The following is a 22,299-nucleotide window of genomic DNA, read 5'->3' on the forward strand; positions in this document are numbered from 1 at the left end:
TGTCTCCCAGGAAAATAGTATTTAGAAGTTACTCTGGACTTCGTAATGCACAAGTTACTATTCAGGAGCGTTCTGGTTTGTTGTTCAGGCTCCAGTACAAACTATGTAATGTGTGCTGGAAATGAGTGGGGGGAAAAAGCCCAAACAAGGGGATGAGAAGAACAAATAGCTAAGCAATCAAGATCATTAAAATGTCTTCAACTTCACCATCAGCTAGAGGTTTGCACCTGTATCTCAGGTCTTCTCCAGCAAACAGAGGTTAGTAAGTAGTAGCTAGATTAATCTATCAATCTTTGCTGTATACAATTAAGAGGAACTGCATAATCTGATGGCAAAGTGTGGTGGAGTTCAAGTCTTTGAGGAACTAGTCATGGAGATATTAGAAAAGCTCACCTGTAATAAACCATCAACATTGGATGGTATTTTATGAAATAGGGGAGACAGCAAATTAGTGTCGGTGCAGCTGTGACTGCAATGTAGATCATGGCTGCTAATGGGTTTTTCTTAACTTTTTTTTAAATTGATAAACTCTCAAAAGGGCTTACTCAGAATCCTCATCTCCATTGTAAGAGTAATATACCTGTGCCATATTTTATAGCAATATCTATAATGGTCAAATGAAATCAGCCTTCTACAAGAGAAACCATCTCTAGTGCTTTAGGATTATTTCAGGAAGTTCAAATAGTAGATAAAAATGACAGTCAGTCAAATTTAATTTACTTGGATTTTCATAAGGACCCCCATAAGCGATCAAGAAAAATAAATAACCACAGCCTCAGTGACAAAAGTTATGATGCTGATTAAAATCTTACACTGAACTAGAAATTTCTCTGCCCAGTGAAGTGTGAGATTATTTCTCAGTTACACAAATCCCTGCACTCAAGTTAGCTAGGTGATTTTATTACTGTTGCCTGTAGTTAATTACGCAAATCCCCTAATTATTGGAGGCGGGGGGGGGGGGAAAGGAGAGGAGTCCACATGGGGACTAAGGAGGAAAAGCAAACTAATAACTGAGGTTATTACATGGAAATCACCGCTGTGCGCTTCAGGGCCACACTTAAATATAAACAAAGCTCAATGCAGTTTTGGACCTCACACGCTATACGAGTCACAAACAGGCCCTCTCCTCCACTGAGACCAGAGACCACTACCTGGCACACTAACTGTCTCCACTTGCGAAAGAAAGCAAGTTAATGACCTTTTTGGCACTTTAAATGATAGGCCCAAAAGCCAGCTCTCTAAGTAAACCATTAGAAACAAAATGATAATGAATTACTGTAGTGTGAGGGAGGCATTAATATGATTATGGTAGATTGTTTACTTGTGGATGGCTAGCTAGAAGAATTGCACTAATGTCTCAATGCGTGTAAAAACTTAAAAATCCCTCCTGCGGAGGGGGAGAAGAAATATTCCTGTGCATTGACTTTGAAAGTAATTGAGATACCCTTGAGGCATATGCTATAAATCCTTAGATTGAGCAATCTATTTTAGTAAAGAAACACACCTCACCCTGCACAGATTTTAAATCTGGCCCATCAAATGGCAAACTCATGCTTTAATCCATTGGGAAGGCCTGATATGGCCACATTTAAAAAAAGGTGAAACAAGCTTATGTTCAAGACAGGTTTACTATTGGCACCATAACCTCATAATATATACACAGAGGGTGTTTCTTGTGATATGTAGCTTTCAAATACAAATTGTTATATAAATAAAACTATAACCACAAGAGTCATTTTGTGGCATATAGAGTCACTGCCCTGTATATATTTCAGCAACTCGGAGCCAGATTCGGCCACTTTTGTTCCTCATGCCACAAGTAGGCCTAATGAAGTCACTGCAACGTACCACTCTAAGGGTGACATAATGTGGCCCTCTATTAATGGATCAGTATAAAACATTTGATGTACAGGGATGGTTTTGTAACAGAAGACAAAAAGGAAGCTATCTTGACCATGAAAAGTTTTTATTCCATTAAAATATTCTCAACAGAGAACACTATTTTTAAACAAAGCATTTAACATTTAAGAAATCAACATGTGCACAAAAAGATTAAAAATTACTGGAAAATGTAAGATTAAGACAATTCATGTTCAAAATTTCAGAATGAGTTAGAACTAGCTGTGCAAGTACAAATTTTCCCCCTATATTTAATAACCCTCATACAGGTTGCACTATCCCTCATGAAAGCAATTTGCCTCCAAAGGAAGCAAATTCCACTTTTAGAAAAACAAACAGTAGCATGAAAAGAACAGTTAGTTCTTTACCAGGAAGTGTTACCAGTGACCTCTGAAGCATCTAGCCAAGTCAACCAAAGGCTTCTTAGCCAAAATATCAGCTCACATTTCCACCTCTTCTCTAACTTTAAAATAAAAAAGCACTGTTTAAAAAAAAACTACATTATGTAGTTTGTCAGTATTGAGTAATGTCACCTTATATAAATAACCCTGTATACAATATCCAAAAATCTAAACTTGAGTTTAATAGCCCCCAAATGTAATACACTAGGTCAGCTGTGTAATAGTGGTATACATAACAAAGGAATACACTTCCACACAAGAAATCACTCAGATTTAGTATTACTGGTAGTACAATTTCTAACAACACTGAATTTTTCATTTAAAAAAAAAGAATCCAGCACTGCTGTGTCCAAGTATTGCTTCAAACCCTGTGAAAGAGACAATATTAGCTCATTCCACAAACAGCAAGTGGCTGGGCTTATGAAGCTTTAAATGATACAAGTCTCCCTCCCACTACGTCCCCTATTCTAGTGTTCCCCACTGAATCAGATAAGATTTATTTTATTAATAGAATCACAAATGGGAGAAAAGACACCATAAGCAATAGGGGCACTGCAGACAGCTATATTTACACGTATGAACATATCCAAATGTCAATTGTTTACAAGTAAAAGTGCACATAGATCATTACAAAGTATCACTCAAATTTCAACTGGTCCATACAATGAAGCATCAGCTAAAAACAGACTACCACTGGAGCCTCATAACCCAAAATTAAAAAACAATCAAAGAGTTTTCATAATTTTTTTTTACATGTCTTTAGTTTCAATGCATAAAATTTATGATGCACCATGTATTATGTTAAGGTAGAGCTCTAGAAAACAAACACCTACCCTGGCTACCTCAGCAGCTGCTGCACTTTGGAAAGAGTAACAGGCGGTCATACTGAGCTGAGACACAAAGCCCTTCGTGGGATACTGTAGTGGTAGGATTGGCAATCAACAGATTTAGGCACTCTCTAGTTTTAAGGCAGCATTTGAGTGGCAAGCAGTTGACTTCTGAAAACAGTCGTTTGTCTTGTAGTGGCGATTCTCTTTGTTGTTATGCCGGGTTTTCAGTGCTCACAACAGGCTACTGAAGTGCTGAAGATGAACCACAGTTCTTGGAGATCCTGTGACTGCATCAGGGGCTAGAGCTGAGATATAGTCTTTTCCCCAAATCAACATAAATACATAAAGGTTTACATCAGTTATAATGCCAAGAAAACTGGAATGTAACGATGGTTGCATTGGAATAGTTATAGCAGCACGCATGGACACTGGGATGAAAACTTTAGTGCTGGAAATATTTAAACAAAGTGGTTTTGCTACAAATGCAAAATAAAATGAGAAGCAATGGAAATAATAAAAAGTGTTATGCAGGAGTGCCTGACAATTCTAGACATGCAGGAGGAGGTTAGGGCGAGCATGGAGGTGGCACTGGCAGATGTGGACAAATGACAGGGTTCCGATTGCCAATTAAAATGGGGTAGGAAAAGAAGACAGCTGAGACAGCCAAAATGTAATACAAACTGATGAACAGTTTGTACATCTTTCAGAACTTAGGACCATGAGTCTGAACTATTTAAAATCTGGTTGCCTTTCTATTCTGCCATAATGGAGTTTTCAGAAATTTAAGAATTTGTAACATGTTCTTAATTATGTATGGAAATGCCAAGAATGTTAGTGAATAAATGTATGTCTGCATGCATTCATGCAACTTGCTTTTTCCCTCTTTTTGCTGGCCCTCCCAGCCTAATGCCCTCCCCCAAAAGCAGCTGCATGTAACCTCCTTCAACATCTCGCCCATTTTCTCAGAAACCCGCTTCAGGAACCTGCAGTCCAAGAGGAAAAAGAAAAGAACAGAGTTATTGAAAGCATCTGGAAAACAGAGAAGCCTTCTCAATTCTAATCAACCATCCTAAATGGCTATAGAATAGCTATTCTATTTAATCCCTGAACAATTAACCATATCTGATGGCAAGCAAAAGCCCTTTCAAGCTTATTCTCAACATACATTCCAGAACAGCTATTTGTCTAGTAATAAACTAGTGCAATGTACCTTCCTATCCTTCATTATTTAAAATTAGGTAAGGAAAATGTCTGTAGATCTAATGTTTGAATTTTAACCCACAAGTGATTAAATGTAAAGCCTCTAGCTATGGTACAAGATCCTTTACACTGGGAATGTAAAACATTTACTAGAACTCAGAAAAAGAGACTAAGAGCTTTTCAAGAGTGGAAAGGAGAATGGGAATTCAGAAAGACACATTTTATGTTTTAACCATATAGTAACATCAAAAACATTTCCAAGCCAAAGTAGTATCAAATAGACAACATTCTAGGTTCATAGCTGCTGGAAGGAGAATAAAAGGGTAGGTCATCATACTGTACTTTCTCTATCTTTAATGGACCATCCTGAGTAGATTGTGCTTTTTTACCTTTGAGAACAGGAAAATGTTTTCCCTTTTATGACATGAAAGCTGCTAGTATATTTACAAAGCAAGGACAATTATGAACACTTTCAGTAACTGAGCTCAGTCAGTTGTAGAGTGGTTTATTTATTTTTTGTTTTGGAGTTTTAAGTATGTGGTAGTTAAAGTTGCTGATGCACGAACAATAGATCCTAAAGAGGTTTTCAGAAATTGCAATTTGGAACAGAGGTTATTTTCAAGTATATTATTATACAGACAGAATTTTGTCAAAATTACTTTCTGAAGCAAATGAATATTAAAAATGGATTTAAAAATAGTAGTATAAAAACAAGACGACCTGATCAATGGAGCGGATCCAATGATTTGTAAAATGAAAACACTAAAGGACCTCAGACAGGTAAATGCAGAAATAAGGCAAATGTTGCAGAGCAATTTAATTTAATTAAGACTTTTTTTTTTTTTCTTTCTTTACTTTTAGTACTAACATCTCTGAAAAAAAAATGTCTCTAGCCAAGCTCACACAGTGAACAACAGACCACACAAATGCCTTCAGATATCCTAACGCTTTCTATGAAATTGTGTGATTCAGTATTTTCCCTGTGGAATGTAGAGTAGTAAGCTGCCACCTTAGTTGTTATATATAGGTTACTGCACCTTTACTGTTTTTCTCTAGAGTTACATCTATATATGATGTTGGCACATAGCCTTCCTCTCCATTCTGTCTTCGAGCTCTTGTCCATCCATCTCCTTTATCTTCCTCGATAACGTACAAAACCTCCCCTTCTTTCATTGCGAGAGTGCCTTCATTGTGACCTGGGAAAACAGACAAAAAAAAGTCTCACAGCTCAGACACGATTTAAAAGTAAGCTTTATATAAACAGGAAGTACTGATAATCTATGGAAGGGAACATATGGAAGAGCAATACTGCGGTGCATAGACAATCCAGGAAGTTTTTGGAAAGCGTAGGGGACAATTTCCTGGTGCAAGTGCTAGAGGAGCCAACTAGGGGGGGCGCTTTTCTTGACCTGCTGCTCACAAACCAGGTAGAATTAGTGGGGGAAGCAAAAGTGGATGGGAATCTGGGAGGCAGTGACCATGAGTTGGTTGAGTTCAGGATCCTGACGCAGGGAAGAAAGGTAAGCAGCAGGATACGGACCCTGGACTTCAGGAAAGCAGACTTCGACTCCCTCAGGGAACGGATGGCCAGGATCCCCTGGGGGACTAACTTGAAGGGGAAAGGAGTCCAGGAGAGCTGGCTGTATTTCAAGGAATCCCTGTTGAGGTTACAGGGACAAACCATCCCGATGAGTCGAAAGAATAGTAAATATGGCAGGCGACCGGCTTGGCTTAACGGTGAAATCCTAGCGGATCTTAAACATAAAAAAGAAGCTTACAAGAAGTGGAAGGTTGGACATATGACCAGGGAAGAGTATAAAAATATTGCTCGGGCATGTAGGAATGAAATCAGGAGGGCCAAATCGCACCTGGAGCTGCAGCTAGCGAGAGATGTCAAGAGTAACAAGAAGGGTTTCTTCAGGTATGTTGGCAACAAGAAGAAAGCCAAGGAAAGTGTGGGACCCTTACTGAATGAGGGAGGCAACCTAGTGACAGAGGATGTGGAAAAAGCTAATGTACTCAATGCTTTTTTTGCCTCTGTTTTCACTAACAAGGTCAGCTCCCAGACTGCTACGCTGGGCATCACAAAATGGGGAAGAGATGGCCAGCCCTCTGTGGAGATAGAGGTGGTTAGGGACTATTTAGAAAAGCTGGACGTGCACAAGTCCATGGGGCCGGACGAGTTGCATCCGAGAGTGCTGAAGGAATTGGCGGCTGTGATTGCAGAGCCATTGGCCATTATCTTTGAAAACTCGTGGCGAACCGGGGAAGTCCCGGATGACTGGAAAAAGGCTAATGTAGTGCCAATCTTTAAAAAAGGGAAGAAGGAGGATCCTGGGAACTACAGGCCAGTCAGCCTCACCTCAGTCCCTGGAAAAATCATGGAGCAGGTCCTCAAAGAATCAATCTTGAAGTACTTGCATGAGAGGAAAGTGATCAGGAACAGCCAGCATGGATTCACCAAGGGAAGGTCATGCCTGACTAATCTAATCGCCTTTTATCATGAGATTACTGGTTCTGTGGATGAAGGGAAAGCAGTGGATGTATTGTTTCTTGACTTTAGCAAAGCTTTTGACACGGTCTCCCACAGTATTCTTGTCAGCAAGTTAAGGAAGTATGGGCTGGATGAATGCACTATAGGGTGGGTAGAAAGCTGGCTAGATTGTCGGGCTCAACGGGTAGTGATCAATGGCTCCATATCTAGTTGGCAGCCGGTGTCAAGTGGAGTGCCCCAGGGGTCGGTCCTGGGGCCGGTTTTGTTCAATATCTTCATAAATGATCTGGAGGATGGTGTGGATTGCACTCTCAGCAAATTTGCGGACGATACTAAACTGGGAGGAGTGGTAGATACGCTGGAGGGGAGGGATAGGATACAGAAGGACCTAGACAAATTGGAGGATTGGGCCAAAAGAAATCTGATGAGGTTCAATAAGGATAAGTGCAGGGTCCTGCACTTAGGACGGAAGAATCCAATGCACTGCTACAGACTAGGGACCGAATGGCTAGGCAGCAGTTCTGCGGAAAAGGACCTAGGGGTGACAGTGGACGAGAAGCTGGATATGAGTCAGCAGTGTGCCCTTGTTGCCAAGAAGGCCAATGGCATTTTGGGATGTATACGTAGGGGCATAGCGAGCAGATCGAGGGACGTGATCGTCCCCCTCTATTAGACATTGGTGAGGCCTCATCTGGAGTACTGTGTCCAGTTTTGGGCCCCACACTACAAGAAGGATGTGGATAAATTGGAGAGAGTCCAGCGAAGGGCAACAAAAATGATTAGGGGTCTAGAACACATGACTTATGAGGAGAGGCTGAGGGAGCTGGGATTGTTTAGCCTGCAGAAGAGAAGAATGAGGGGGGATTTGATAGCTGCTTTCAACTACCTGAAAGGGGGTTCCAAAGAGGATGGCTCTAGACTGTTCTCAATGGTAGCAGATGACAGAACGAGGAGTAATGGCCTCAAGTTGCAGTGGGGGAGGTTTAGATTGGATATTAGGAAAAACTTTTTCACTAAGAGGGTGGTGAAACACTGGAATGCGTTGCCTAGGGAGGTGGTGGAATCTCCTTCCTTGGAAGTTTTTAAGGTCAGGCTTGACAAAGCCCTGGCTGGGATGATTTAACTGGGAATTGGTCCTGCTTCGAGCAGGGGGTTGGACTAGATGACCTTCAGGGGTCCCTTCCAACCCTGATATTCTATGATTCTATATGGACAAACATAGGCTTGCACACAAAAATCTGGTCTCATGTTGTAAAGCTGAATATATGCCAGTAGCTGTTTTTCTAATATTTGTGTTACAACAATATAAAAGTACTATTCTGCCAAAGAATTCAATTGATCTATGGACTACTTCTCATGACCTTAAAACGCTGCTGCTAATATTTTTTTTTAAAACAAAGAGAACAGGGATGCAAGATTCTCGTAAGAAATAATCCATCAGTCTTTTGTTCTGTTTTTTAAAATCAAATTAGCACAATATATAGAGTTAACCCTACCATCGAAAGGATAAATTGCTTTGCAGTGTCCTATAGCTGGTAAGGGATCATCATCTTCAAATTCATCATCAAATTCATTATGGTGTGCATGCTGTTGTGGTGGGCCTCGGACTTCCTGGTTTGCATCATCCGTGTAGCTCCCCTCAGGGCTATAATGCAACGAGGAGAGTAAGGACTCTGTATATTTCTCAAAAACCACCCACACAACTTTAAAAGTTACATTTCCATATCTAAAAATATATCGGAACCCTAGTGCAACTCAGAAAAGGTTGTTCAAAGTTGTTCTAGGCTATCAGTGTGAACACATCAGGAAAACAGGTTGGCAATATTTAATTATGGATTAAGTATTAATGAATGTTATTTTCTGAAGGAGCAGAGCTGTTTTTTAAAGGCTTGAACTGAACTCTGCTATTAGAACAGCCCAAATTTAACGTTTAACAAGGAAGATACAGCAATGGGGATGATCTGACAGAGGAGCGAAATGGGGAAAAAAAATCTGAGATGTTTGGGAAGTTATAGAAGTCAACAGGGGACATTAATTGAAAGAGTGACCCTTCGGTGATGTCATATACCGTTTTCACCTTGAATTACCTAAAACCTGACTACTCTGTCTCATGTGTTCTAATGGAAAATTCATTATTTCACTGAAGTGGCAAGTATGAAAAGAAGTAAAACCTAGAACCTTATGGCCAAAAGATGCCATTTGAAGGACATACATAGTGTATCTGGGAATGTGGGAGAAGAAGAGGTGGGTATCACTCACTTAAATGCCAGATGGACATGGTGGGAATAGCTGTGAAAAATAAAAAAAATCTACTGAGAATTCCAGTAAAGCTTCAACGTAAGGATAGTTAAAATAGTTACCTCTCTCTTCCTTGTGTTACAAGGTGGTTGATGTCACTGCTGTGCCTTCTGTCTCCTCTTGCTGCTACTTTACCTTCAACTTCAGAGAGCCAGGCCTTATGGGGAAAAAGTCAGAAAATATCTGGGGTCAATATTACCAGAGAATTCTCAACCAGCAAATGTTATATATCACTAAATGTATGATTTCAAATACACTTAACAGTGTAGAATTTAGGTGCCAATAAATATATAGATATCTGCTAAATACCAAATCATCATGCAAAGTTTCCTATTTACTTGGCTTGAAGCACAAAGCTATCATCTTAGTTTAATACTCAGGAGTGGTGTCGAGAAAATGGTAAAAACTGACATCTTGAACCATTTAACATGAATAACTTAAAAATAAATCTGTAGAAAATAATTTACATTAAATTACTCAGTGCATATCATCTCAGTCTAGCTACATCAACATACGCGGGGGAAAGATGCTCCATGGAAAACTGAATCAGGCTAACTTCTTCAAACAGAGAAATTTTCTGGTTCCTATGTTTGTGACTTACAGGGAACACCAACATATTCCTATTTCAATACACTTTCCAAGGAATAATTTAATAGCTTTTAACCTCATTCTTGTGTATTTCCATTCGAAGACGATCCATGTTGCTCATAGTCTCAGCTAATTTTGGCTGCAAACTGCCTGGATCCCCCATCTGTGGATTCTTCTCATAAACATCTTTCATTTTGATGAGTGCATCCCTGTAGTGTAGGGAATGCCCAGGAATTATTACAAGTGACAATTACATTACAACATGTTTTGTCTTTAACAGTCCAATAAATACTAAAACAATGTTTGTACAGCACCTAGCACAATGGGTTCCTGGTCCATCACTAGAACTCCTAAGTTCTACAGTAACACAAATAACCACCACCATCGTAGACACACAGAGGACAAATATAAAAATTCTCTCTTTCCTGCCCCAAGAGAAGCTACTGTCTCCCGCCCCAGTCCTGTCCCCTCATCCTCTACTCTCGGAGTAAAATAAGGCCCTCATTTCCTTAGCCTCTCCCCAAGGGCAAAGCCCAGTATCCTGTCTTCCATCCCACTGTGCTTATGCGCCTCCCTCCCCACCACTGCCCTCCCTCTTGAAAGACATACAGAGTTCAAATACAGAGTCTTTCCACCCATCTTCAATCTCATTATAATTCACCTCTGCTGCCTGGTTCCTGGCATATGGTCCGTTTCTTAAGAATTAATGCCCACATTTTCTAATGTATCCACTAGTTTTAGATGCCCAGCTTGACAGACCTAAGGTCGATGTTCAGATTGTTGAGCATTCACAAGTCTAGATACAGTATTTATAATTTATAATATAAAACGGATACTCAGTTGCTAGAACAACAAAGTTGATAACGATGGAGCACATATACTATAAAAGTGGACAGACCAACAATTGACATACTACTTAGAGTAGTTTAACTTTTGAAAACTCTGGCTTATAAAAAGAAACACAGAAAGAAATGGTCATAAAGATAAGGGTGTCCAAAAAAATGAGTAAGCTGTGAAGGACACACTTACTTTTGGTCGGTTTCTTTCTGTAGTTCTCTGTTGAGTTCGTCGATTCTCTGCTGCAGTTTCTTACGTCTTTGTTCTGGTGGCAGATGACTGAAATCTTCTAATGCAGGACCCTGCAACAAAGTTAAATACTATTAAACACTGGAAAATTCTGTCTATAGTTATTTCTACTGACAATCCACACACAAACAGTTTTCTCTGACATGAGGTATCAGAATGAACCTTCTTAGCAACTATACTATATACACGGCTATATCAAGCATACATCTAAACTGAGTATGTATGATCATAGTGTCACAGCCCTTGTTCTTCACTCTGTCACCTCCCTACTGTTTTGTTCAGTCACATCATGTGACAAGTTAGATTATAGGCATTTCGAAAGACTCACCATCTCTCCCTCAATGTATATCCTGAAGTGCCTAGCGCACTTTTAGGCATCGTCAAAAAATAATCAAACAAGAAGTCTTAATAAAATCTTTATAGGATACATATCACAAGAGTGACACATGATGGGGAATAAATTGACTTAGAATACACACTAGCAGAAAATAAATCAAAATGAATAACCATCTCAGCTAAGCTGTGAGGAAATTTAGACTTAGTTTCTTTGTTTCATATGCAAATTAATTTGCCCACGGCAGATCTGGTAAATGTGCAAGTCAGCAAAATTTGTAACCCTAAGTACTTTTCATGTACAGTAATGCCAGTTCAAAGTATTCTTCATAATATTACAACAATCACTTACTGAACAGGAGCAATATCAGTATCTAACCAAAAAACATTTTTTCATACTGTCTAAATTCTATCAACATTGGTGAACTACACCCCATCATCAGTATTTCCACAATTACCTTAATACATACTTCTGTAAAATAACGTTTAGTTGCTGTAAGTTACTTTGTAGATACAACTATGCCTACAGCCTAATACTGGTCCCACTGAAGTCAACAGAAATGCTGACAGTTTCTTCAATAGCTGGGTTAGGTCCACAATAAATAATTTATGGATCTGTAAACAATTACACAGAAAAACTGAATCATAGGTCCTCCTAGTCCAGTCCTTGCAATCAAAGCCAATTTAGTAAGTTAACAGACAGCATGAAATACTGTACCAAATAGTAATTACAACTGAAATCCAAAAATCAATAGGTTTATATGGTTTGCAATCTGCCTAGAGTGTCTGTTTTCCACTTTACTTGTATACTGCCAAAGGAAAAGAACACAATCGTGGTATTCATCCAAAAATAAGTGGAGCATCCATTGGGACACTACTCGAAGAACAGTTTGTTGCTCAAACATTGATGGTTATTGAAATTCTGCATAAAAAACTAACTTTAAATGCTCAAATTCTTTTACCAAATAAGTTACAGAAAATATGGATTATGGGCAGTATGAGTTCCCTCACCTTAGTATATTGCAGGAATAAGCCCCCATATGTCCTCTCAATTAAGTGTGCATGGGTATTTATACATATGAATTTTAAGAGGTTGTTGCCAAAAGCCCACACCTCAACGACAGACATGCATGTCAGAGAGAGAGAGAGAGAGAGAGAGAGAGAGAGAAAGAGAGAGAGAGAGAAAGAATATGCATTCGGGTAGCGGAAAAAAAAAAAAGGTTCAAGCCTTAGGGTTAATACAGTAATACCGATTGATAAAAATGCTGCATTCTTCATGTGCTAGTTACTTAGAAGACTGTTTGTTTTAAACACTGAAAAAGAATCTGGCATTAAAGGCAACCTGAAAAAGGGAGAATTTAACAAGCAGTGCAGTTCTCCCAACTGTCAGGATTTTGAGTTAAATGGGCATTCATTGACCCAACACCAGCCCACACCAAGTTTTAAACAATGTGTCTAAAAATTTCTTCCCTTCTCAACTGCATGGTTTTCAGTCCCTTGTCACTTGTGATATCATCATTCCACTACTACTTCAGTCATTCAGTACAACCAGGGAAATCAAGATCTGATATTTCTAATGTAAAAAACACAGCCACCACCATGTTGCTTTCTTTACGCATCATAAAGAAACAAGAAAGGACAAACTTTCCTCCTGCCCCTCTCATCCACCCTGCCGCCTTTTTACATCAGTGGTACCTTATAGTAAAATTAGAAGAACAGGACTCTTATTGTGAATATCATTGATTCACTCCAGGAAACTAAATGCCAATAGGCGTGTGTTGGAATTTTTCATCCAAATTGAGAGCTTGGCAATACAAGTGGAAAGAGGTGTATTTTTCCTTCAACCACTACAAATTAAGTTCAAAAGACCCTTTATTATTCTTATTAATGTTTCCCGCTTTATAAAACTTGCACAATGTTTTCATATAACTATATGACAGCTTTTCTATCAATCCCTGATACATCATAAAATATATTTTCATTATGACCAACACATGAAATCTGTCCACCTTCACTCTAAGTCATAGATAAACTGCATCCAGATCACAGGTCTAATTAGCTCACACTGCACATGGATGATTAAAAAGAAAGACCATGTATACAAGGTGAAAAATCTGAAAATGTATTTCAGCACCTGATTCAAAGCAATTATGATATGGAAACAATTTCAAAAGATTACTTTCATGCTATTTTATCAGAAGTACAGCAGACAGATCAGCACACAGGCTTACCATCTTCACCGACCACTGAACAGTTCATTTGAAAACAGAAAGAAACGGGAAGTTATTCACATGCAATCATCATTTAGGAAGTGAAGGTTTATTCCTAAAAATATATCTTTAAAATATTATTTCAAAATAAAATTTTACAAACTCAAAATTAAATAATGCACTTCACTATCAGCACAAAAACAGCAAAATACAAGTTTGAAGTGCACTTATGCTGAGAGAATTACTGGCAATTAAAGCTTACATTGAAATGATAATGGGTAGTTTACCGTATGGAATTACAATGCATGGCGTCATTTAATGACTTATTAATTTTAGTATTTATAATATATATTTAGAGAAAAACAAAATATACAGCAAACACTGCACAAAGCAGAAGAATTTGATGATGATGATGGGCTGGTCTACCATATACAAAAATTTGGTTAATCATGACTAGGAATACACTGCATCACTTCAAGATTGTTAATATCCCAATAGAACAAAAATAGAGAGGTTTCCCGTGGAAGCTGCAAAATCCCTTCTCTGCCATTTCAAGCTTAAAAATTTAATTTTACATTTTAAACTGTTCAATTGATCATTGCGCTATACTCAAAAATATTAAAATCTACAGACAAACTGGTGAGAACAAACAGGATTTTCTCCTGGGACAAAGCAATACCTTATGATAGACAAGACTGGTACGGCTCCAACAAGGTGCCATATCCCAGGGACGTGCCATACACTCAGAGTGATCCTACCAAACTTGTTAAGCTTCTCAAACAGAGCACCATGAAGGGGTTAGAAAGGACCCTTTCATCAATGTATCAATGATCCATATTCACCACATCAGTTGTGACCAAATGGTATTACTGTCTGACTGCTGACGAGTGGCATACGTGAAAGGTTAGAGGTCTCATTTAAGCAACTTTCTAACAAGTTTCTACCTAAAAATCCACCTTTATTAATAACCCTCTGTCTAGCAAGCTCAGTAAATTCTAATAATGTAATGGGGACATAGACTGAACTACTCTGCTTTCTAGAGGTAATCTCCCCAGACACGCAGTGAGAAGAACTGGCAGAGAAGCATGAGTGAGGTTTGCACTTCCATTTCTTATGATAGGCCTGTTTTAAGGCTGGAATTTCCATTCAAACTGATATCAAGCTGGCACCTTTCACAGCATTAAACTCTTTGACAATTACAAATTTGAAGTAGAATAAATAATAATGCATTTTAACAAATAAGTGACAAAAACTACCCATTATCTGATGTGTCTGGTTTGCAGAATCACTTTCCCTTGATTTATAGCATGGAATGATATTTGGGTTTCTCCTTCACATTAAATAAACAACATAGCTGCATTTATGCTCATTTCAGATGGACAACGGTAACAGTGAACAAAGAAAACCCCTACAGTTTTAATTTGTTTTCTGTTACACACAGTTGCTGATGGGGAGTCTTGATGATGCACAAAGCACAGAGTAATGAGAGCCGTTTCCTGTTTATGGCCTTGTTCAAATATCCGTTGAGTGAAATCCTGGACAGGGCAGGTAAACAAAATATCCAACACACTCAGCTTCTGTGCATATTATTTGCCAATTTACTGGTGAATTTAAATTAAAAAACAAAGCAAATTAAAATGCCACTTGATAGCAGAGAATGTCAATACCACTGAGAAAATGTTTTACAGCAATAAAAGAGTGGAAATAACAGGGGTGTGTGTGTGTGTGTGTGTGTTTGTGTGTGTTAAATAGTGACAATGTACAATATCTGAAATACTGTATATGTTTTCCATCAAAATATATAAAAATATTAAATTGCCATATGACAGGAAATTTTTTTACAACTATGGTAAATTGTTCAGCTTGCAAAAGGACGTATCAGTTCCCTCGATATTTGTTAAAGTAGTATTTTAAAGTGCTTGCACAATATTGCAAAATTTTTAAAAATGAAACTAAAAATTATATTTGCTGCCCTGAAGGTTTACAAGAGAGAATAAAGTTTGGTACTTTGGGACTTACACTGAGCTGAGCTCAGATCTGTCAAAGCTTGAATGATCCTTGTAAATTTTAATTAATGCCATATTTGATCAGATTCGCTAACCTTTCTGTTTTGGATTGTGATCAATGCATTTTAAAATAAAAAACTTCATTTAAAATGCACTTCATTTTCTGTTCATACAGTAAAACTGCCACTAGATGATTTTTACATGTAATAAAATAGCCTACTTGGTTAAAACCCATCAGACCTTGCTTCCTGAGTCAGAAGCAGGCATGTTCAGTAATCAGGAGAAAGCGGAAAAGGTTAGTGTTATTTCAACAACCTCCCATATCTCATTAAAGAACAACATTGAAGGAGTTTCCTTATACTCTCCTGGCCAAAGCAAGTTTTGATCAATTGACACAGGAGAGAAAGGGGAAATCTGTCCTTCATCAAGATCTTAGATGTCCACAAGGGTCTTCTGCAACCTAGGCTCCTGTATATAAGGGGTGGTATATAGAGTAACTGGAGGGTCTTGGAGTAACTGGGCACTAGATAAGGTAAATTAAAGAATGTAAATTTAAAATAATCTGAAATGTAATCAACTGACAGCCAGGGCTCCTCTAATCATTAACTGGATTGCCATATGACGTTGGACTTTGATCTCCACTCTAGAGCAACAGAATCCGCCATGGTTGTATACAGAATGAAACAGAGGGTTTATTTCGTTTTTAATATCAGAAAAATAATGAAATAAATCCAACCAAATATATCTAAATTTCTGATTATGGGGATCAACAAATGCTATAAATTTTACATAAACAAGAAAGACTATGTTTCACTGACATAATGGGATAATGCCAGTTCATTTTTCACTAGTACAATATATGTTTCTAGGAAACCATTTCAACTTTTCAATTTTATTGTCAACGGAACAAATTCCATTTGCTGAATATGCTATTATAAATTAGTAAATGCACTCCCCTAATAAATCTCAGAAAGTGACATTTAGTAGTAATTTATAATTGATGGAAGGTTTTTACAAAAAAAATCCTTTAGGAAGCAAAAGCAATTTAACTATCAATGTACATTACAGTAAAAAAATTATAATCCATTATAAGAAATGAATGATGGTTTAACATGTTAAAAGCTGCACGCTATCGCATTTCAACTACAATGGGAGATGGGTTTTTCCCTTTTAATTCAGTTTCTCAGAAGTCAGCTTCTACTATTTTAGTAAGACATCAGAAAATAAGACATGTCAATTTGTTCAGTGATGACTATATACCCAATAATAAATTACTGCAAAAATGCATTACATGATGGAGGTAAGACATTTGTGAATGTGCACAACAACAACAAAAGATTTCAAACACATACTCAGCACCCTCTTTATAACACTTTCCTTTTGGAGTCAAACATTTTTAATGTTATAAAAAGTTTTTAAAATGAAGGTAATTATTGTGTAATAGAGAGTAAACTACCTTAAAAGTGACCTTTTATCCGTGTTATACCAGAGTGAGCCTTATAATGAGGGTGGAGGGTATCAGAAAAGCCACACCACAAACACACTTCATAGCCCATCATGCATTTTCAACTGGTTATCAAACTTACCCCTCTTTTGAGGCTTCTGAAAGAAGGAATTCTGGCCTTCCCTGTTTTTATGTCACTCATGCAATAATGCACTGGTTCAATGGAGAATATGGGATACTGGGACCCATTAGGAGTAGTGGATGTGTATAAACTAGTAGGGGTAAGGGGTGGGGACTGTGGCTAATATGGAAATAAAGAAAGGAAATAAATAAGCCAAATGTTCAAAGTAATTTTAAAATGAAAATTCTGTCTTTCAGTAACAAAATTTCCATCCAACACAAAAACGGTTCGTAGCATGTTTTACTAGAAGACTTACCACCATCAACTTTAAAACAGTTTGCAGAGCAAATATAGTCATTTTTCTAAACTGTTTTATTCAGAATTAGTCATGTGAGTTAAAGTTGGTGCAGATAACAGATACAGGTTTAAGAAAACTTTCCACACAATTTCCAAGATCCTAGCAATATCCAAGTACCTGAGATAGTCTCCTTCCTTAATACTTCCCAATAGCATCTTCAGTATTCCCTAACCCAGGGGTCTCAAACTGGGGGTCGGGACCCCACAGGGGATCATGAAGTTATTACATGGGGGGGTCGCGAGCTGTCAGCCTCCACCCCAAACTCCGCTTTGCATCCAGCATTTATAATGGTGTTAAATATATTAAAAAGTGTTTTTAATTTATAAAGGGGAGTTGCACTCAGAGGCTTGCTATGTGAAAGGGGTCACCAGTACAAAAGTTTGAGAACCTCTGCCCTACCCCTGCTATTATCCTTCTAGACTCCTGCTCTTCCCCACCCTGCACTGCTCCTCCTTCTCTGTAAGGTTTTTTCCATTTTATGTGGTAGGCTAAACCCAGAATTACCATCATGATATCCCTAAATAGGTCAGTCACAGAAAGATGAATTTGTAATCCCAGTTGTGGGGAATTACTGAAGTAGGTAAGGTAGATTCACTGCCTTTGGACTTTGACATTAGGTGTATGGCTTTCCTCACCATTACAGCCTCTTTAATGTCCTCATCCTTCCTCCACTTTTGTTTTAAAGCACCCGCCTCTAATCTTATCTCCTCCTCCTCCCTAGCTCCTTTTCTAATCTGCTTTTCCCTCACCTGCTATACACCTCTCCTCCATCTTCTATAGTTCTTTCCCCTTTCAAAAAACTACCATCTCAGTGGAACTTACCATCTACGAAGAGGTCAAGTATCTTGAAATGCAAATTAAAACCCACCAGATTCACAGATACATCAAGTCACAAAGGCTACCTGAACATCCAGCTAGTTTGTCAACCAGAATTTCTTTAAATCAATTAAAAAATCCAGTTTTTGTTATAAATTGTTTAAATAATGCTCTGATTTTTTAAAAAATACTTTAAAAAAAAGTATGTTTTCTTGTCACTGGTTTTTTCCTTCAGAAAATGAGAAACACTGACATAAGCTTCCATTCTGCAATGCACGTAACCATTATATATGAGTAACTTTACACATGATTTGGTCCACTCTGTTCAGCAGCACTACTTAATGTGTAAGTATTTGCAGAATTGTAGCATGATTCTATAAAGTAAACAGTGACTATATACAAAGTGCTATCAAATGTACAAAGTAAAACTGGAGAAGAGAGAGATATTTTTTTCCTGATACCTTCTTTCAACTACAGTCATCTTAGGTGTTAATTGTAACTAAAGTAAGAACAAAAGGCCAGGTCCTCAGCAGGTGTAAATCTGCTTCATTACTTCCATGGAAATAGCCAATTTACACCAGATGAGGCCATGGCTAAAATTTTCAGGCAGAAGTATGATTTTCAAATTGATGGTGCCCTTTAATTTAAATTCAGTCCTAATCTCTACATTTCTAATTGCTATCACACAGAAGCAATTAGAAATGAACTATGAGGAGGATACAGGAATTAGATATTCTATCTCTCCCCTTAGAGAAGACTTGTGTATCTGGAATATTATCTGCAAAAACATAAATCCCAACTGAAAAGAAGTCTGGAGAGTAGTTCTTTCATCATAATAAAGCTTTTCTATTTCACTAAGTTGCTAGTGACTAGCAGCACTGAAAGTCCTCATTAAAATTTGTGGGAATAATTAAACGATTTGTTTATATGCTCTAATATGGAACAAGTAAAAAAGATCTAAAATAGGTTTAATTTAATCTTTGTATGTTCGATTACTTATTTAAATAGCCAACACCAGTATAAGTGGCCCCTTTTGTTGGTCCATGAAGGCATCTTTCACAGAAAGTGTCAATTAAACCTACATGCACAGAAGTAAGAGAGGAATAACATCTCTGTTATAACATTTTTATCAAAAGTAGCTTTATAGCTATTAATTATTTTATCTGTTTAGTCTTAAGATTTCCCTTTGGCACCTGCCCATATGAAACTCCAAAAAATTAGAAGTTTTACTATATGACCAAATATTTAGTGTTTTCAAACTGAACGCATTTTTATGAAAATATTATCACAAACTTTCAAAACCAGCAATAAATAGTAGAATCCATTTGGTACCTCTACCTGCAAAGTAAAGGGGAAAGCATGTAATTTAATTTTCTTTTGTGAGTCACCTTTAAAAGAAGTAATTCCTCGTACCACAAACTACAAATCCTGAGCACACTGTTATTTGGGAATAGTAACTTCACAATTCTTACCTTTGGCTTCTTTCCAAAAAGCCACAGCTTGCCCTTAGCCTTGCCCACAGTGGTTTTTGAATCTATCTTCATTCCTTCCTGCTTTGGTGTACTGATGGTTCCATCAGAGACAGTCCTGTAAATATGCTGACTGTAATCTTCAAATGGGAAGTCTCCAGGAGGTTCAAACCCAGACTTGAAGGAGTCTATCACTATTTGAGAATCCTGTACATAAGCAACATCAGTGAGCTTAAAAAAAAAAATCTCCACATATGACTCTTACTCCACTGGCTACGCCATAAACATACTCACCCAAGACAACAGAAGCAATATGGACTGCATAAAATATAATTCCAGACATGAATATTCTTTCTAACTGAATAATTACGCTTACAGATACCATCTTCCTGTTAGCACTTGTACTATCATGTAATCCAGAGGTTTTCAACCGTGGTTCGCAGACCCCCCGGGAGTGCACAGACTATGTCAAAGATTTCCAAAGGGATCCATACCTCCATTCAAAATTTTGTAGGGGTCCGCAAATGAAAAAAGATTGAAAACCACTGATCTAATCTATTCAAAGGTGTAGTCTAGAGGCTAAGCCCATGGGACAGGGAACCAGGAAATCCAAAGTTTATAGGATCAGTTCTGACACTGACTCTCTCTATAGCCTTGGGTATGTCAATAAATCCCTGACTCAAATCTTCCAGCTATAAAATAATACTTAGCTACTGTAACACACAGAATTTTTAAATATTAATATTATAGATTAAACCAAATATTGCATCTGCCTTCATTCCACAGTAATAATTAATTTTTATACCTCCTCTTTCAGACAAATTAGTGAGCTTTCATATACACTATTTTCTGTAAATTGTTTTAATTACACATGAAAAATACTTTCCCAATATAATTCCTTATATAAAATATTTTATATATTACAAACATAAGGTCCAGTGTGGCTACCAGTGAAGCCAATGACAAAACTCTCATTTCAGTGAGTAGGATCAATCCCATAATACAGTATTTTACATTTATATTGTGTGATCATGTAATTTAAAGACCAGGTCATAATGCTATGTACCAGGGGGTCAAATTAAGGTTGCACAAGCAGACAATTCTGGAATTTCCTAATTTGTGAGTACTGGACGTTACAACCATACCAGTCGTTACACTTAGTTCTTTGTGTGATCAAACTGCTGTCTGTCTATTTCAGACAGCTCTTCAGCAGCTCATGTAAAATAAATTGCTGTCAACCCACTTCCCAGTCAAGAAGCCTCCAGATCACAAACTCACATTGGTTTAATCCAGGCCTGGCTACCCAACCATAGTTTTCAAAATAGACTATTAAGATGGAGTGATCATTTGTGCAAAGCCAACCTGAGTACTAAGTACCAGTGGGGTTGCATTAACAGTGATGAGCCAAAAGGATGAAAAAGTACGAAAAAGTTTTGATGTAGACAACAGACATCAAAACAGGAAATGAGCATTTTGACCAAATCCTGAAGTCATAACTCATTTCTTACTCAGGTAAAATGCCCAAAGACAACGTTAACTTCAGGATTTGGATCTTTTAGATTAAAAGATAAGTAGACAATATAAATCTGAAATATTTAGTGTATTTTCCCCTCTTTCAATAATATGCCACATGGCTCCCATATTAGTTAATTTACTCATGCATGTTAAAAAACAAAATGAGCTGAATTCACTTACTCTGCGTTCATCAACCGATTTTGCTGCAAGAATCATTCCTTCTAAACATTTAGAGATTATGGGAATAACTTTGCGCTCAGAATCAGCAAAACCTTTATAACATTCACTCAGTTTGATGGTCCTTCGTTCATCCATTTCTTGAAGATGCTACAAAGAAGAAAAAGATAATATGATGATTTTGTTTACTGATATTCCTGTTAAGTATGCAGATTCAGGAGCCATTTTATAACAAAGTATGGAATTTCTTTATCCAGTATTAGTACAAAACTGAATACAATTAGATAAAAATTAATATTCTTTAAATACTTTTGTCATTGACACTTTTTTAGCAAAAGAAGTACAGAATACAGTGTAATCAGGAAGACTGGATACTCTTTATTAAAAACAATATTTGGAAACACAAGGCTTCCTATTGTCATAGTCTCCTCTCTGTCCTCTACCCCGTAATCACATAGACACTTCCTTTAATTAAGAAACATTTCAGATAAAATTTGGAAAATACTGTAGGACAATTGGATGAATTTCCCATCTTCTAACCTCCCCCACCCATGTAATTCTTTCTAGTCTTAGCTAACAAAAATTTGAGGCTTCTTAAAAAAAAATCTTGTTTTTGTTTTGAACTTTCCTTCCATTTGACACACGTTGCCAACAGAAATGATTAAAAACACTGGGACAGAAGAACAGAAATGATTAAAAACATTGGGAAAAGATATGAATATCATGGGACACAATTCTAAAATCCCATTTAAGAAACAAACCCTATCCTGCAAGAGATGTGTTCTGGAAAATAAGAAAAAATATCAATGTTATATAAGCTTTGTAATGAAAGCCAATTAGAACTATTTCTTATCCAAGTATCTCAGTGGATGTTGGCCAGTCCCACATTTAAAACAGAAAAAGGTAACATTAAGTTCAAAATCGCAGAGACCCTTGAGCAAATTAAAAAAACAACAACAATAATCCATTATTTATATAATGATGCATATCCAGAGCTCACCTCACTCTTACTATAAAAAGACACTATAAAAATCTATTGAAAACTCAGCCTATT

The 22,299-nt window shown here is 37.4% G+C and overlaps 1 protein-coding gene across 3 annotated transcripts in view; it reads right to left on the reverse strand.

Annotated features, from left to right (window-relative positions):
• Window positions 1-1,949: 1,949 nt before the first annotated feature.
• The window catches only part of FNBP1L (formin binding protein 1 like), a 99,086-nt gene continuing 78,736 nt past the window's right edge, over window positions 1,950-22,299 (reverse strand). Inside the window, exons 8-17 of one of the 3 annotated variants that reach the window (XM_077823862.1) lie at window positions 21,249-21,395; window positions 19,557-19,760; window positions 16,932-17,090; window positions 13,361-13,375; window positions 10,740-10,849; window positions 9,787-9,919; window positions 9,185-9,279; window positions 8,321-8,469; window positions 5,368-5,526; window positions 1,950-4,113 (exon numbers count right to left, since the gene is read on the reverse strand). In XM_077823862.1, coding sequence (XP_077679988.1) covers window positions 4,106-4,113; window positions 5,368-5,526; window positions 8,321-8,469; window positions 9,185-9,279; window positions 9,787-9,919; window positions 10,740-10,849; window positions 13,361-13,375; window positions 16,932-17,090; window positions 19,557-19,760; window positions 21,249-21,395 — 1,179 coding nt within the window. In that variant the 3' untranslated portion in view covers window positions 1,950-4,105. Of the gene's footprint in view, window positions 5,527-8,320; window positions 8,470-9,184; window positions 9,280-9,786; window positions 9,920-10,739; window positions 10,850-13,360; window positions 13,376-16,931; window positions 17,091-19,556; window positions 19,761-21,248; window positions 21,396-22,299 lie in introns of all 3 variants that reach the window. The other 2 variants (XM_077823861.1, XM_077823863.1) reach the window with 2 other exon arrangements.

Source organism: Eretmochelys imbricata, chromosome 8 (genome assembly GCF_965152235.1).
Source record: "Eretmochelys imbricata isolate rEreImb1 chromosome 8, rEreImb1.hap1, whole genome shotgun sequence".
NCBI classification, from domain to species: Eukaryota; Metazoa; Chordata; order Testudines; family Cheloniidae; genus Eretmochelys; species Eretmochelys imbricata.